Source organism: Arvicola amphibius, chromosome 6 (assembly GCF_903992535.2).
Source record: "Arvicola amphibius chromosome 6, mArvAmp1.2, whole genome shotgun sequence".
Taxonomy (NCBI): domain Eukaryota; kingdom Metazoa; phylum Chordata; class Mammalia; order Rodentia; family Cricetidae; genus Arvicola; species Arvicola amphibius.
Window position 1 is genome coordinate 123,756,325 of NC_052052.2, and position 17,767 is coordinate 123,774,091.

The 17,767-nt window shown below is 41.8% G+C and overlaps 2 protein-coding genes and 1 pseudogene across 2 annotated transcripts; all 3 read left to right on the forward strand.

Annotated features, from left to right (window-relative positions):
* The first annotated feature begins 1,991 nt into the window (after positions 1-1,991).
* Positions 1,992-2,879, forward strand: LOC119817097 (putative vomeronasal receptor-like protein 4). Its single transcript, XM_038334292.1, has one exon. It carries the CDS (start codon positions 1,992-1,994, stop codon positions 2,877-2,879), a length of 888 nt encoding a protein of 295 aa, XP_038190220.1.
* An 8,334-nt stretch (positions 2,880-11,213) lies between these two features.
* Positions 11,214-12,175, forward strand: LOC119816520 (annotated as a pseudogene).
* An 811-nt stretch (positions 12,176-12,986) lies between these two features.
* Positions 12,987-14,404, forward strand: LOC119817098 (vomeronasal type-1 receptor 4-like). The gene is made up of 3 exons (XM_042055325.1): positions 12,987-13,156; positions 13,264-13,395; positions 13,543-14,404. Exons 1-3 carry the CDS (start codon positions 12,987-12,989, stop codon positions 14,402-14,404), a joined length of 1,164 nt encoding a protein of 387 aa, XP_041911259.1.
* The last annotated feature ends 3,363 nt before the right edge of the window (positions 14,405-17,767 follow it).

The window sequence follows — 17,767 nt, forward strand, 5'->3', positions numbered from 1 at the left end:
ATTTAATACAAAGGAAAGGCAGGAGGCTTGCAGAACTGCAATTTCAAGAACATAAACTTGGACAAATCCAAAGATTGAATTGAGCGTCCTGATCTCTTTTGCTGCGTAGAAAGTGCCCGTCATGTGACATGCATTGCTAGACAGGGAGACTGAAGCTCTGAGAAGAGTCAGAGCCCGTCCCAGCCCGAGCTGAAAACAGCCGCACCAATCGCACACCGCCTTGCCGCTCTCGCGTTACCTGTGCTGGGAAAGGCAGGGATCCAACAGCCACAAAGCCACCTGGAAACACAGCTGCTCCTAAATGTCACATGACAGCGGCAAAGCGCCACCCTGGCCCTCCATGAGAACAATCAGTTCATACCAGGGATTTGCCAACCAATTATTTTTAAAATTTTTATTTTTTAAAATCTGCTTTTCCTACCAGTAACTGTCCGGGTTTCATGACTTGTGCCCGCAGAGACCAAAAGAGGGCGCCAGATCCTTTATTTATCAATTGTTTTTTCCCAGTTTATTTATTTTTTATTAAAAATTGCCAACTCCTTCCCTCCTCCTTCCCCTTCCCTCCCCTCCCCTCCACCCATACCCCCACTCCCTCCCTCTCCAGGCCAAAGAGCCATCAGGGTTCTCTACACTATGTTGAGTCCAAGGTCCTCCCAACTCCCTCCAGGTCCAGGAAGGTGAGCAACCAAACTGACAAGGCTCACACAGAGCCCGTCCTTGTCATAGAGAACAAGCCCAGCGCCTTTGTCCTTGGCTTCTCAGTCAGCCTCCACCATCAGCCACCCTCAGAGAGTCCGGTTTGGTCGGATGATCCATCAGTCCCATTCCAACTGGACTTGGTGATCTCCCGTTAGTTCTGTCCCGCCGTCTCAGTGGGTGAACGCATCCCTCACGGTCCTGACTTTCTTTCTCATGTTCTCTCTCCTGCTCCTTATCAGGACCTTGGGAGCTCAGTCCGGTGCTCCAATGTGGGGCTCTGTCTCTATCTCCATCCATCGCCAGGTGAAGGTTCTATGGTGATATGCAAGATATTCATGAGTATGGTTATAGGATCTGGCGTTTTTCGGCTCCCTCTCCGCAGCTGTCCAAGGAACTAGCTGGGGGCATCTCCCTGGACACCTGGGAACCCCTCTAGCCTGAACCTGAAGACCCAGAGGAGGGTGAGTGTGTTTCTGCAGACATTCCTTGACCCCCGAATCTTTCTGGTCATTCTGCAGGGGTTTCTCCCTGCGCCTTCTGTCCTTCTCTTCCCATCCCATCCCAGCATCCCTAAAGCACCGCTCCACTCCTTAGGGGCCACAAAACCACTCTGCTTGGCCCTTACCCAGGCTGGGAGTCATTGGTGAGGGGGGAGTTCCTTTATCTCACTCAGCTTGCAGCTGGCAAGCTGGGCCTTCATTAATTGTTTTAAACAAAGTTTTATCAGGTTCCAATCTTAAACATATCTTTGTTTTATAGCACGATGCCTAATTAATCTTCTAATCCATATGATAAGCTTCAACATATCTAGAACAGCTCCAGACTCTGTTAGAAATCAAACTGTGGTTGAATTTGGGAGGTGGTCAATGTGTTAAAACGATAGGACTTCACAGATGTTTGTATATGCCACATGGCAGACGGGTGAGCATGATTTACAGAACTGGACTACAGAAATGTGATAGAATGAAAGATAAAATTCTTAGAGAAATTCTGGTTGGGGCCTTTGGTGTTACTTCAGCTATGCTGAGACAGAACATAGGGGAGAGATATCAATTTGAACAAGTAGATTAGATTTTAGAATATAAATTAATATATAGCTTGGAAATTTAGATTTTTGAAAACAAGTCTTCAAGTAAGTTCTGTGTCATTAGATGAACAATAATATATATCATTCCCTTTCCTCCAGAAAAGTAAGCAGATTTAAAGGAATTTTTTGCTGATGCTTATCGTGAGTCACTGATTTCTTTACAAAGGCATTTGCTGGGTCAAGCATTTCTGCATCAGATCTAAGGATGGTTTTGGATCCTGTCAAGGGCACAGCCTTCCTCTATCTCACTGGGCTTGGCACTATGGGAAATGTCTTAGTTTTCGTGAGTTACATGCACATGTTCCAAAGCACTGTGAAGAAACCTATTCACCTCGTTCTTGCTCACTTGGCGCTCACAAATATCATAATGCTTCTTTCAAAGGGAATGCTGAAGACAATAGAAGCCTTTAATTTTAGAAATTTCTTAGATGACACCAGTTGTAAAGTTGTGGTTTACCTGGCAAGAGTGTCCCGGGGCCTCTCCATCTGCACCAGCAGTCTCCTCACTGTGGTCCAGGCTGTCACCATCAGTCCCAGAGCCTCCAGGTGGCAGAGGCTCAACCTAAAGTCTCCACAGCACATTCTTTCCTTGCTGCTCCTCTTTTGGATCCTCAATTCCTTGATCAGCATGAACTTACTGTATTACATTAAAAATATCAAGAGTGTGAACATAACTCAGAGTAAAAGGGGCAGCAACTATTGCTATTTCCTGCCAGAAAGCAGGATAACAAGATGGATTTTTCTCACCCTTATGGTCCTGAGAGATGCTGTGTTTCAGGGAGCCATGGGAGGGGCCAGTGGCTACATGGTACTTCTTCTCCACAAGCACCACCAGCATGTCCTCTACCTTCAGAACTCCAAGCTTCTCTACAGAACTCCCCCTGAGCTGAGAGCTTCTCAGAGTGTCCTCCTTCTGATGCTCTGTTTCCTTTTCTTTTATTTAACAGATTGTTCTATTTGTTTATATTTTACTTTCTTTATAGAGAAAATTCTATATGTTCCAGAGTTTCTCACCCTTGGTTATGCAGTTATCAGCCCGTTCATACTGATCCACAGAGATGAACATTTGACTAAATGTTGTCATACTCCGTAAGAGAGATCAGGTATTGATAAATGTCCATTTATCTTTTTAGCATACAAAATAGAAAACGTACTACACGGAAGAAAAAATAACAACATCTTGAATTTTGCAGGAAAATGGACGGAGCTAGAAAACATCATTTTGAGTGAGGTAACCCAGACACAAAAAGACAATTATCACATCTACTTACTCATAAGTGGTTTCTAAAAATAAAGAAAAGAAGACCAGCCTACAAATCGCAATCCCAGAGAACTTAGACAACAATGAGAACACTAAGAGAGACTTACATAGATCTAATCTACATAGGAAATAGAAAAAGACAAGATCTCCTGAGTAAATTGGAAGCACAGGGATCTTAAGGGAGGGCTGAATGGAAGGGGAGAGGCAGGAAGGGAAGCAGAGAAAAATGCAGAACTCAATAAAAACCAATTAAAAATGATAGTTTTGCTTTGATGCATATAATACCAAATCTACTAAAATATTTCAGCATATAAAAGCAGATTCTCACTCACCAAATAGTGACCATGGTTAGCTAATAATGAGGCTAAAGAAAGTTCAAAGCTGCAACTGTCTCTTTCTCCATTTGGCCTTCCTTCATGAAATAGCTGATATACTCTTGTGTCTATAAAGGATCGTTTATGATCACCACTTCTGGTAGCTGAAACAGTCATGAAAGCACACCATCAATACATGATACAGGCAGAGTGTAAATATCACAGTGACTCCCACTGAATTATAGAATTGACCTGTTAATGATGACAATAAAAATAAATGCATTACATTTAGTTTGGAAAAACAAATTCACAGGTCAGCCTTGGTCCTCACAGTGCTGGCTTGCTGAAGACATCCGCAGGTCAGTCTGGGCAGGTGTAGTTTCCATCTAGATGGCCAATCAGTTCTGTCCCTCCAGACACTCTCCAGAAAACACACAGAGACTTAACATTAATTATAAATGCCCAGCCAATAGCTCAGGCTTAGTTTTAGCTAGCTCTAATGCCTTAAATTAATCCATTTCTATGAATCTATGCGCTTCCCGAGGCTAGTTTACCTCATCTATGTATTTCCCATACTGCTCTCTCTGCATCTCATGGTGTTTCATCTGACTCTGCCCTTCTTGTCCCTACTATTTTCTCTGCCCCAAAATTCCTGCCTAGCAATCAGCCAATCGGTTTTTTAGTAACAAAGCGAACAATACATCTTCACAGTGTACCAAAGGATTATTCCACTGCGTTTCCCCTTTTTGTCTAATTAAAAAGGAAGATTTTAGCTTTAACATAGTATAATTAAATACACTAAGAAGAAATGTCAGGTAAGAATTACATTCGCAATGTAATTCTGTTTACATTTGATAAATTCAGAAAAAAATATTTCATTATTTATCCTGCCTTGGTAAGTCCAAAGTTTCGTACCCAATTCACTTTCTTTCCTAACTTATATTACAAACCCAAAACTATTCTTTTATGTCTCTCAACCTTGCACATTTTACACTGCTTTTGTGAGTTTCTTTTTTAAATTTGATCACACAGAAAGCCATAATTATAACTATATAGTCTTCGGTTCCAAGAAGGAAATAAACAGGAGGTACAGAGCAGCAACTTTCAAAACTAAGAAATAGCTGACTGCCTGGACAGACACCCAAAGTTCTTCTGTAATGTTAGGGCATCCATTTTCAGTCTACAGGCCTAGAATATCCGACAGACTTTTCTGTGGAGCAGTAATTTTGAAAGAGTGTACTGCAGTTGCTTTCTTTTGTGTCCTGCTTGTCAGGTTTGGACAGCATACTGTCAGCAGTGGAGCAAGGGCAGTTTCTTGTCCAGTGCCTAACTTTTGTCACAAACAAAGCAAACTCCATAAGGAGTTTCTTCGATGCTCATCATCTTCTCTGAAGTGGGTTGGTGCTGCCAGGAGCAGACATGTCTCATTAGCATAAAAAGCCTTATGTTATTAAAACATCTTAAATGTCATATTTTGTAGATCTATAAAGTGTTTAAAGATGACCTGTCTATCTAAAATATATGTTTGGCCTTGAAAGCCTACCTAAAATGACTACAAATTTCATTGTAATAGGTGATTAACTATCAACCTGCATTTTTTGTTATCCTAAATAGCTTATAAGACTAATGAGACGAGCAGGGCGGTGGTGGCGCACGCCTTTAATCCCAGCACTCGGGAGGCAGAGGCAGGAGGATCTCTGTGAGTTCGAGGCCAGCCTGGTCTACAAGAGCTAGTTCCAGGCCAGGCTCCAAAAATACAGAGAAAAACTGTCTTGAAAAACTAACAACAACAACAAAAAAGACTAATGATACTAAATTTGAAGTACTGTAAATTTATATTACCTTATTAATGTTCAATACCTTAAACAATACCAGGAACATATGCACATTATGTTCTAAGAAAAACAACCTTAAATTTGTATGAATATAAAAAATTGATACCAATGTAAAATATGTAATAGTTGCTTTTTAAATTAAAGTAGATTCAATAATCTACCTCTTTATCTCATCATTTCTATATTATATCCCCACTTTGTTCTTCAGAAAGAGATCCTTTAATCTAACTCTTTTGTTTCTTTTTTTTTAACCATGGGCAATAACAATGTATAAGAAAGCCGCTCTCCCAAATGATGACAAATATTCATAATCTATCTCTTGGGAATGTGGGTATTTTTTTTCTCTAGACTGCTTTCTATTGTCTAGGAGCACTGGCATCTTTAGGGTAACGTTGGAAAAAATAAGAATAAGAGTTAAGTCTTAGTTGGAGTAGTCTGTGAGTCTGAACCATCTCAATCAGCAGCCTTGAAGCTGTTCTGGATACAGAACTCTGAGGAAATTGCAACACAGGTGTTCTGAGGGCTGAATCACCTGGGCCATTCATTTGTATTGCTGTCTGATCCCCATGTTCTGAAAATACATAAACGTTTACAGTAACATACATATCTGCATTCATACAAGTATAAACTTTGTGTTGTGCACAATTTAGCCAAAGACGATTTTTTTTTATTTTATGTTTGAGCAGGTAAAATATCCATCACATGTCTTGTAGCTTTTCTAGGTTTCTTTCTTTATGTCTGTAGACAGGATTCTCAAGGGGTCTTTCTCAATCAAACTTGAACTTTTTCAACCCTGCACGAATCCATAACTTTTGTTTTCTGTGGAAAAGTATAACCTCTTCCTCAAAACAACACATCTTTTCCATTTTAAAGTCAAGACATTTTTAAAATATATAGGTTGTTTTAATCTAGCAACCTCCATAATCCAGTGTCACATAGCAGCTATTGCTCATTCATCAGCAATCACAAAATTTAAAGGCAACACAATAACATTCAGGATCCACACTTCCTGTATGTTTTCCATTTTTAAGTGGTTTCTTTATGTATGTTACATATTGTATACATGTATATGTATATATATATATATATATATATTCTCCTTTAGTAAGGACTTTACTTTTTTTATTTTTAAACTACTTACTTTTTTCTGTGACTGTCTATACTCTTTCTCTTTTCTCTCTCAAGACTATGTACATTTTAAACACCATGTAACCTGTTTAGAGATTCTTTTGTCTGGATCTGTCTTTATTGTGCTTATTTTGCATGAGCAAAACCTTAAACCTACCATGCACTGCCACTTAGCTCACGGAAAGTAGGTGACGCTCATGCTGGTGGCTCCAGCCCACAGGCAGTGGCTGGGAGATGCCTCTTTGTACTGAGGGAATAAGAAACTCTATTTGGTTTGGGTTTTATATGTTTGGAACCTTTTCTTTAAGCTTTTTTAGGTTTTATGTGGATATACATGGCCCTGGAAGTTGTCTGACATTTGTAGGTAAAGTTTTTCATCTGGACCACCAATCAGTTCTGTCTCGACAGTTTGCTCTCCAAATGACCACATGGAGACTTACTATTTATATAAATTATATAATTATATATTATAAAGTATATATAATTTCTATATATCTATATATATTTATATATAAATAATAGTAATTCTAAATGCTCAGGCCATAGATCAGGCTTGTTTTTATCTACCTCTTATAACTTAAATTAACCATTTCTATTCATTTATGGGCTGCCCCAAGGCTCACTGACCTCATCTAAGTATTTCTCGTTCTGCTTACTCTTCATCTCATGGAGTCTCCTCTGATTCCACACTTCTACATAAGCGTCTTCTCTACCATGAAAACCCTGCTTAGCCATCAGCCAATCAGTGTTTTTTTTAACAATGCGAACAACATATTTTCACAGTGTAAAGAAGGGTTATTTCACAGCAAGCCTGAGTCCTCACAGTTAGAGCTGTCTGAAGACATCTACAGGCCCACCTGGTGATGGGCAGATAGGCGCCATTATGATGAGCAAATATAAGGTGGAGAGAAGAGAAGCAGACTGCCCGTGTGCTGTGGAAAGTGGCAGAGCTGGAGAAGCAAAGGCATTTAGGAAGAGGCTGATTTGAGTGGCCTGCTTGCCACCTGGGGCCAGGCTGCTCCAAAAACCATGTCTGGGTCTCCTGGTGACTTTTCCTAAACATGACCCTGATCATAGCCCTGTCTGTTGTACTCAATGATCTTTTGATGTTAATAAAAAATATGTTTGAAAATTATTCTGAAAGTAATCACTTTAGATTATAAAATGTTTCTTCCAAAGCAGCTCTTGGTTGAGGGGGTAAATGAATGGAAAGAGGAAAGAATGGATTTAAGTTCAAAAAGCCCAGACCCCTTTGCACAGTGCTGTTCATCACCTACTCACGGGCACAGTAATTAGAATCAGAAAGTTTCTGGGTTCAGCAAATGGTAGAGCACCAGGGAGAAGGCAGAGCTGGCCTCAGGGATGGAGACTGCAAAAGCAGCCTTTTCCCCTGACAAAGCCAAACTCCTGATGATAACATCATGACACCCTGTTGCATTAAGGTCTCAGCTTGATAACAGGGCCTGCCTGGTGCCCTGAGGACACCCATCCTGAGCCACTGCACACACTGCATGGGTAAGTGCTGCCATGCCATGGTGGGGTGGAGCTGCCTGGTTATTGAAAGAAACTGTGGAGGGCTGAGATGCAGGAGACAAGGACTTGGGCTCCCTGTCACTCTGGGAGAGGAAAGTGGCAGAATTTTGGGAAAATACATTCACCATTTCCTACCTGTAATCCAGAAGGGCTTCGGTACCCATGTGGACAGTGTGTGTGACCACTGGGCCAGACTGCTCATTACACAGGACGGGCGGGGTAGGAGACAGGGGCACCTGTGCCGCAGCCCAGAGTGGAAGCTCTTGCTCCCATGGCTTCTGCACAATCTTTGGGTGTTTTTCCTCCCAGGACTGGGGACTTAGATCTGAGCTGTATAATTCCTCGTGACTAGTCTTTTGCAGATGGAGTGCCCTTTCTTTCCTTACCATGATTTCAGTGTGTGTGTGTGTGTGTGTGTGTGTGTGTGTGTGTGTGTGTGTGAATTTCTCCTTACCTAGACACAATGTAAACTACAGAATATGAGAACTGTGGATAAAGCAGGCATGAGGCTACAAATGCTAAGAGCTGATTTTAGAAAACGGATCTTATAGCATGCTGGGCACTTCCCTAGGCACTATGTATGTCAGTTCATTGACTCCTAAAATATGCCAATATTGCACAAAATACAATTTGCCTATGAAAAATACTTTTTAAAGAAGCCAAATAATATTCCTAGCATGATGAATAAATGAATTGAGAAAGCTGTAATTTTAATCCACAGTGGGTGGTCACAAAACAGGTTCTTGTGAATCCCGAACTTTCTGTTTATAAAGTTTTAGTATTCCTCCAGCTTCTAGAATACATATAACCCTCTACTCTACTGATATTTTTTATAATCTAACACATAAAGCTTGCCTAAAGATCAGAGTGCAGCACTAAGTCATTAGTTAGCCATAGAGGCCAGGCGGTGGTGGCACACACCTTTAATCCCAGCACTCAAGAGACAGAAGCAGATGGATGTCTGTGAGTTCAAGGCCACCCTGGGCTATAGGAGATTGAATCTGTCTAAAGGAGAAACAATGCTCACACAAAGGTGATACCAGCACTTGGGACCACATGTCTTTAATCCCACTAGGGAAGTGGAGACAGGAGTGATATGGCTGGGCAGAGAGAGGAATATGAGGTGGGAGGAGACAGGAGCAGATGCAATCTAAGGTTTCATAAGATAGCATTCAGTGTGAGGACTTGTAGAGACAGGATACCCTTTTGGCTGAGGAGTTAACAAGGTAAGAATTAGCTGTGGCTTGCTCATTTCTCTTTCTGATCTTTCAGCATTTGTTCCAATATCTGGCTCTGGATTTTAATTATTAATACCAACTAGAACGTGCTCAACACTCCACCACATCATTGCAGCGAAATCCCTCATTTAACTGGATACACACAGATGGGATTGATTGGTTCCAGCGTGGTAGAGGTAAGGAGCCTGTGAAAGCGTATTAAGTTGTACATATATGTTTGAAGAACAGGCTCAGGGGTTAAGAGCACTTGCTACTCCTGCAATTCTCAGCACCCACATCAAAGCTAACAGCCATCTGCAAATCCAGTTTCAGTGGATGCAATACCTTACTCTGTCTGGCCTCTGCAGGCATCAGGGACACAAGCAGTGCCCAGGCATATATTCGTACACATAAAATAACTAAACTCAAAATGAATGAATGGAGATATACATATAAGTGTCCTTTGGCAGTTCCTTGAATAGATGAAAATAGATAATTTTTGCAGTGCAAGAGGGACACTATTCAGAAAACAGTGACAGCTTCCTTATTTCAATATACATTATTGGTACCTAAAAGAAACAAGCGGTACACCTTTAAAAACATACAGTCATAAAAAGATCATTACAGAGATAATGTGACTAAAAATTAGCTACATTGATGAATGCTTTTAAATATAGTCCATGATATTCACTGGAAGTGTGGGAGTTTGGAAATTTCCCTCCTGCATACATGAAAGGACATACAGCAGACATTGCAGAATGTGTATTCCAAACTGGACTGACCTCCCCAGCACCTTAAAGAAAGAGAACAGCCAGAACACCTTTTCTTTCCATTCCTCTCTGTGATTTATACAGATTATTACAACCACAACACTCAGTTATCAATTTATTGAGCATCCCGTAACAGGCTTATGCAAGGGAACTGATACACTAAAGCCTCTCTCAGGGTTTCTCAGCACCGAGGGAACGACATAAGCAGACTAACAGACAGCACGGACTGGAGGATTCAGAGAAATTGTGGGAGACACACTTGTGACCTCTGGGCAGCACTTAGCTATAAAGAATTGTAGCTGGAATCAGATCACAAAGAAGACATCACATGTACCCTTGTCGCAGGAGGAATGCTAGTGTTACGTGTCCTTGGGAGAAGCTGAAAGCAATCTGGAGATAAATTTGGTGAGCAGCACAGAATACTAAAAAGTGGAAGAAAATAGAGTTAATTTCCCCATATAAAACTATTTATGATTTGTAAAAGTGGAAAAATGAATACATTCATGATTTAATCCTCATTTTAACATTAAGCAGGACGAGAAAACAAAAATGGCTATTGTGTAAAATTGCACAGGTTAGTGTGGGGTAGTAGGCTGCTTGTCATTACTGACTGGTAAAAAGCACTGATTTGATTTGCCTTGGAAATCAGACTGTTAGAAGGTAGCATTGTTGGGAGTCCAAAGAAACAATGCCCAAGCTGAGAGCTGAGATATGATGTTTTCTTGGGAGAACATTCTCAGGGAATGGTCAGTAAATGCACATAAGTAGCGGGGTTGTCTCCTTTAATAAAATCCCACAATTGGATTGATAGAGAACAAAAAATTAATCACACCATCAAGGTGAGGAAATGGGCCAGCTACTTCTCTTCCTAATTAATCTATGTGTTCTTTATTATAAAGGTCAATTCAGAGTCGGAGACAGAGAAAATTCAAGTGACTTTCCCTGGGAGCAACACCATTTGGGCAAGTATTATTATACACCTTTGGAGTAGTTATGATTTTCTATTAGTTCAATACTTGAGAGATGAATGTATACAGGATGTGAAAGAGGATGTGGGAAGAGAGGACATCTAAGTTGATTTTTAATATCATGACTCAGAAATTGAATGGTGCTACCCTTTGTTTAAATGTTCTCCTGGACAAAAGTTTAAGAGCTAATATATAACGAACTGTCTTGTGTAAAGAAGCTAATGCATCAGCATGGAGTTTATGTCCAGTTGACATCAGCATCATCTTCATGTCAGTGGGAGCAAGAACAGAAGGGACAAGAACGAAATCAGACATCTACAGCAGAGAACTCTGTGCATACAGACTACGCTGTTCTTTTCAGTAAAAAAAACGCAGAACACCCACAGGACTGGACCATATCGTGTTTACCTCCTTGTCTTTCTCAAAAGGGCTTTTCTAGTTCTGGAAATATCATGGAGATGATTTGGAGAGACCTCATCCAGAGATTAATTTTCATTTCACTTACTGGACTTGGAGTTCTAGGGAACATCATCTTATTTGTGAGACGTGTGTATACTCTCACTATGAGTCCTAAGGGAAAAAAAGTATAGATGTTATTCTCATCCACTTGGCTTTTGTAAACACAATCATTATCCATTGCATAGGGGTCAGAAACATAGCCGCTGTTTTTTATTTCAGAAACTTCCTAGGTGACATTGGTTGTAAAACTATAATTTACCTAGAAAGGGTTGCCCGTGGCCTCTCCATCTGTACCACCTGTCTCCTCAGCGTGGTCCAGGCTGTCACCATCAGTCCCAGGACCACCCTTTGCAGAAAGCTCAAACCACAGACTGCATGGCAAGTTCTCCCCTTCCTCCTTCTCTTTTGGATCTTCAATTCCCTGGTAAGCTCCAACTTGCTTCACTATATCGCGGCATCCAGGAGCACGAACAGGTCTGAAGCTGGGATGCATACTGGGTATTGCTGGATGCTGCCATCCAGCAACACAGTTAAGTGGCTGTTCCTCGCTCTCATGGCTCTTCGTGATGTCATTTTTCAGAGTCTGATGGGCTGGAGCAGTGGGTCCATGGCTCTCCATCTGTACAAACATCACATTCGTGTCCTGTACCTTCGCAACTCCAGGTCAGCAAATAATTCCAGGCTAGAAATCAGAGCTGTCCAGAGGGTTCTCACTCTCATGACCTGTTTCATTTTCTTTTATTGGGCAGATTTCATTTTCTCCTTCTACACAGGCTTCACAGTGACACATGATTCCACAATACTCAACATAAAAGCATTTTTAGTACTTAGTTATCCTAGCCTCAGTCCCTTTGTCTTGATTGTCAGGGATGTCCATGTTGCTAAGCCCTGCTGTGTCCCCTGAGAAATAAGAAATTCCTTTTCTCACCCAGTTCTTTATGAACTAAACTGTGTACACTGGGATGGCTTTGCTCTTCCATTCTATTGTATCACAACACTAAATGGATTGAGATAACAGATTTATTTTTTCAGAGAGCTCGTCCTGGATATTGAAGGTTGGTTCAGGCTCTAGAGTGTTTGCATTGATTCTCATTATCCCAGCACCCCACCATTCCTGTCATGCAGCTTAGCTCGCTGCATCCTTCATCAGCAAATGCAGGAGGGCATGCAGTCACCTGAAATTAGAATTTGATTTTTCCACATGCTAGAATTTTAGTCTCATTTGGATGCACAAAAGTTTCCTGTCTTCTTGTTCCTTCTAATGTACTTCTGTGATCACCGACGCCTCTACTTATGTACAATGCGCTTACTATGTGCCGGGGACTGTGTTAAATCCAGTGAGCAGAAGAGCAAGTGAAGGAGAAGGATGTCAGGAAGCATCCTTTATCTGAAGGTTGCTTGCAAAGTGGGGATGACCGTGGAGAGAAGCTGTTTCATTGCACTTGGTGAATGCTTGGCATTGCTGGGTACCAAGCACTAAAGAATTGGTCAGAATAAAGGCATTTATTTACAAGCACACTCGTGACACTGATGTTTGGTCATATAGAAAAGTACAGGGTAAATGGCATATTTAGAGAAGGCCATTATGTTTTGGAAAACAAGCCCCACTTGAGAACCTCACTCCTGTGCACGGTGCTGTGTAAAAATATCCCAGGAACGTTGCACCCCAGCTGCTGACTCTCACTTCCATTCGCTCATGAGGGCCTACATAGAACATGTGGAATTTGTTAAATTGCCCTGCATGCCAGCCACACAGTCAGAGTTTAGGGCTCCATCCTCCCTATTCTATTGCTAGTCAGGCACATGATGTTCATCTGTGGACACAGGGACTGCCGTCCTCAAGACACAGCGGGGAGCTGGCTACTGTGCAGTCTGGCATTCTATGGCAATAGGACTTAGGGCTCTGAGGACTCTACAGCCTCCCACCGAGGAAAACACATAGAGTCCAGATTTTGTTCTGAGACCACATCATCCAGGCTCCCTGTGCTGCAGGCATCCTAAGGAGGCTCCTGTCAGTGCCCTGTGTGCACCACCTGGTGGGCCGCAGTGTGGCAAAGGGCTGTTCACCAAAGCTCTCCCTAAACTCCTTGCAAGAAATGGAAAACTTCCACAGTCACGGAAGGAGTACTAAACAGCACCTGGCAGGGGTGCCAAGGCCACCTTCCTTCCCTGCTCAGGAGTTGAAACTTCCCAAAGCAACGCATGCAACAGTCCTGGTTGTGGGATTCTCAAATAATGATGTATCTTTACTAAATTTTGGTGTGCATTTAGGTTTAAAACTACCTTGGGCATAAAGACTGTTCCAATATTTGTGAGACATGTGTCCGCTTCTGCCTTGGGGTCTGAGAAAAAGCCTGTGGACATTATCCTTATCCACTTGCCATTTTCTAATATGATTATTATTTGTACTACAGGGATCATAGATACGACGACTGTGTTTTATTTCAGAAACTTCCTCGGAGATATTGACTGTAAAGCTGTGGTTTATCTGGCAAGGATGGCACGAGGCTTTTCCATCTGTACCACCTGTCTCCTCAGTGTGGTCCAGGCTGTCACCATCAGTCCCAGGACCACCCTTTGGACAAAGCCAAAACCACAGACCTCATGGCATGTTCTTCCCTTTCTCCTCTTCTTCTGGATGGTTAATGTTCATATAAGCTCCAATTTACTCTGCTACATCAAAGCAGGCAGTGACTTGAACAGGTCTCTACCTGGAACAAACATTGGCCATTGCTATATGCTGCCATCAAGACATAAAATCAAGTGGCTTTTCTTCTCCCTCATGGCACTTCGAGATGTCATCTTTCAGAGTCTGATGGGCTGGAGCAGCCAGTCTATGGCTCTCCATCTGTATGAGCATCACAAGCACGTCTTCTACCTTCACAGCTCCAGGTGTGCACACAATTACCCTCCAGAAATCAAAGCTACCTGGAGTGTGCTCATTCTAATGACCTGCTTCCTTTTCTTCTATTGGGTAGATTTCATTCTCTCCTTCTACATCAGTTTCACAGTGACACATGATTCTACTTTACTAAATATTAAGACATTTTTTAGAACTTGGTATACTGGTTTTAGTCACTATGTTCTGATCAGCAGAGACATCCATGTTCCTAATGTCTTGCACACTCACTGAGAAGTGTAGAAATTACACTCTACACATACTCTTTATGAGCCAAACATGTGGGATTCCCCTATGTATGCTGTGAATACCATTGGTTAATAAAGAAACTGCCTTGGCCTGATAGGGTAGAACTTAGATAGGTGGGGGAAACTAAACTGAATGCTGGGGAAAAGAAGGGCTGAGTCAGAGAGAAGCCATGGAGCCACCGCCAGAGACAGAAACTGGGAACTTTACCCAGTAAGCCACAGCCACATGGCAATACACAGATTACTCAAAATGGGTTAAATTAAGATATAAGTGTTAGCCAATAAGAAGCTAGAGATAATAGGCCAAGCAGTGATTGAAATAATATAGTTTCTGTGTGATTATTTCGGGGCTGAGCAACTGGGAACCAACAAGCAGCCCCCTTCTTCCAACAACGGGGAGCCTGAGAGCTCCATCGCCTCAGGCCCAGGAAAACCAGAGGGTCCCAAATGTACCTGGATACCTCAGTCCTCAAGACACTGCAATGCAGTCATCCCAGGGAGGCTCCTGTCTGCTCTGGGCTGTGTGAGTGTGTCTCCTGAAGGGATCCAGGACCATAAGGACTGTTCACCAAAGCTGTCCATCAGCTCACTACACTCCCTCCCAGGACAGATAGAAAGACCCAAACATTTCTTACAGAGAGTGGGCTTGAACCTCTCCCTGTGTAACTTAGCACTGTGCCTGGAGGAGAGGCAATGCGGCCGCACTCCTCCCTGGGTCCAAGATTGAAACTCTCCAGAGTAAAGCAAGAGGTAGGCCAGGCAGTGGGTCTCTGAAATACTGTTCTTTGCTAAGATAAACTAAGTTCCTAATGTGTTGATCATACAGATTCAAGACCACTAATATGAAAAGTTTCTATGTCAGTCCTCTGAGTGGGGAGCCTCACCTTAAAATTGTCCTGATTGCCTTGATTGATGTGGGTTGTCACACCCCTATTGTGGGTGATTCCTAATGTTATCTGCCCACATTAAAAGGATGTGTTTGAGGGAAGATCTTCCTGCCTTGTGCTTGCGTGGCCTTCTCTCTTGCCTCTGAGTTGATTTGCTCTGTTGCTGCTGCTGGGGATGATTCCTTGGCTGAGAGCAGAACCAGCAGCTGTCTAGGAAACTTCCAGGCTTCTGGAACCAGAGTAGGTCTACTGAGACGCCTGATTGTGGACTAATTGTCAGTTACAGATCCAGTGAGAGACAGCTATGTTGAGATTACTCCGACTGGTGAGCACCCAGCATGAAGGAACTCATGAAATCGGGTTTTTGGCTACTCCAGCAGGATTTTGCTTTGCCCTAATGTACTAGCATAGCATAGCATAGCATAGCATAGCATAGCATAGCATAGCATAGCAAAGCATAGCAAAGCATAGCATAGCATAGCATTATGTTAAACCAGAATCAGACAAGGAGAGCCAACAAAAGGACTGCATGGTTCTGATATAGTGATATCAAAACCAATGATAGTGATATCAAAGCAATGGTAGTTGCTTTTTAGAGCAACCTTACATCAAGAAGTAGCAATTCTATTTCACATTCCCTATACCTACTCATCTGGGAGGAGCCTGGGGAAAGGGTGGCTTGGCAGACAGAAAATGTGGTAGCTCAAACTCAAAATCCCTATACAAGAGCAGGTTCTCTTGAACAGAAAGATTCAAGAGCATGATATCTTCATGTGGGATGTAATCAAGCAATTTCCGTGGATTTAAAAATGTGGGAATGTAGAATTTTGGCAAGAGCAGTTATAGAGGAAGTATGATTTAGCTAGATCTCCAATAATTCAAGCTCAATAATGTTGACTGAAGACTAGGATATGAAGTGTGAGAGCATTTGACTTGAAATTCTGGGTAAATGACTATGGAAATTTCATTAGATGAAAATGATTTAGAGGAATGGATTACATGTTCACATAAGACAGACCTATAGAGTTTCAGACATGTTAAACATTATTTGCATATTAAGCAGCTTCTGTGGTTTCAATATGGTTTAAGGGTCCCTCAGGGTTCCAGGGATTAGAAGTGTGATGTCCGTGTGGCAGTGTTGAGGAGGCAGAACCTTATTTGGAATGGAATCTCCTCAACAAGTGACTCTTCATAAGCACTTGGTGGAGTCACATTATCACTACATTTTTCCCATCTTTAGACCTGTATTGTTTGGTTTTACCCTAGGTTCCTGAGCTATTTATTCTCAGGTTCTTGGTTAATCAAGCAGTGTCTAGCATAGGTTTCATCTTGTGGGGTTGGTTACTGTCGTACACTTTGTGCTACCGTAGTCCTATCATATACTGCAGGCAGTACACTATTGTAGACAGAGGGTTTGTGGCTGGGTTTGTGTGTATGTTTGTCTTTTGACAGAATGCAGAGTACCTTGAACATAGAAATGAAGACTCTTTTTAAGCATTGCTTGACATCCCCAAGTTCAGTGAGTAGTATCATGAGGTGTTAAGCAATGGAGCCTTGGACTCAGTTTGTGGGGAGAAACCTAGAGTCTTGACAATAGCCTGGATTGTTTGGGGATTCCATGGGCTCCTTGGGCCAACAACCCTTTTGGTTTTTTTTTTCAATTTCTGCCTACTATGACATATGTAATATACAACTTAGTTTTTCTAGTCCTGAATTCCACATTCAATAAAGAGGACAGAAATTCTTGTTTCCTCAAAAGCTGTCATTTCATTTACAGAAGGAGCATTTTTAGCTTCTAGTATGTGTCAGCTGCACCTATGTATATGGAGACAGCATCATGCAGGGCACAGAGTAAGAGTCATGACCTCGAAATCATCTCCTATGTCAACCCAATGGTGCTTTCTTTTCAAGAACAAAATAATAATGTTATTGCTTCTCGTCTTATCCCTGTATATTTATCTACATCATTTTTCATCTGTGCTGGGTAGGGCCACTTAGGAACTAGAATGAAATGTGTATGGAAACTTCACTCTTGGGACACATAAGTTTTAGAAATGTCATTGAAGTTTTATAGCGAGTAAATATTGCTTTTGGAATAAGGCCAAGAAAATGTTCATTCCAAGTCCCATATGACATTTAATGTGAAGGAATGAAAGAATCAGTTACAACAAAGACCATCACTACAACGGGGAGAGGTAGAACAAAGGACTCTCAACTTGTTCTAGTCCATGTGTGGGACTTGCGCATGAATCTCCAGTATTGAGCAGCATTCATTCTATTCCAGTCTAGGAATGGATTTAAGAAAGGAAAGCCAGTGACTTGATCTGTGCATCTTAAATTGGTCTTCTCTCAAGCCATAGACTGGCACAAGGGACTCTAAACATGTCCTCAATCATGTTTGGAATTTACTTAGTAAGCAGAATGCCTAGAGCTGAGAATTATTTATTTTACTCCTGTTTAAG

Bases quoted from the DNA above. Each gene is read 5' to 3' on its own strand.
- LOC119817097 (XM_038334292.1), top strand. From the start codon at position 1,992: ATGGTTTTGGATCCTGTCAAGGGCACAGCCTTCCTCTATCTCACTGGG.
- LOC119817098 (XM_042055325.1), top strand. From the start codon at position 12,987: ATGTGGAATTTGTTAAATTGCCCTGCATGCCAGCCACACAGTCAGAGT. The intron at 13,157-13,263 runs GCAATAGGACTT...CCTGTGCTGCAG, and splicing joins GTGCAGTCTGGCATTCTATG to GCATCCTAAGGAGGCTCCTG. The intron at 13,396-13,542 runs GTACTAAACAGC...GTGTGCATTTAG, and splicing joins CTTCCACAGTCACGGAAGGA to GTTTAAAACTACCTTGGGCA.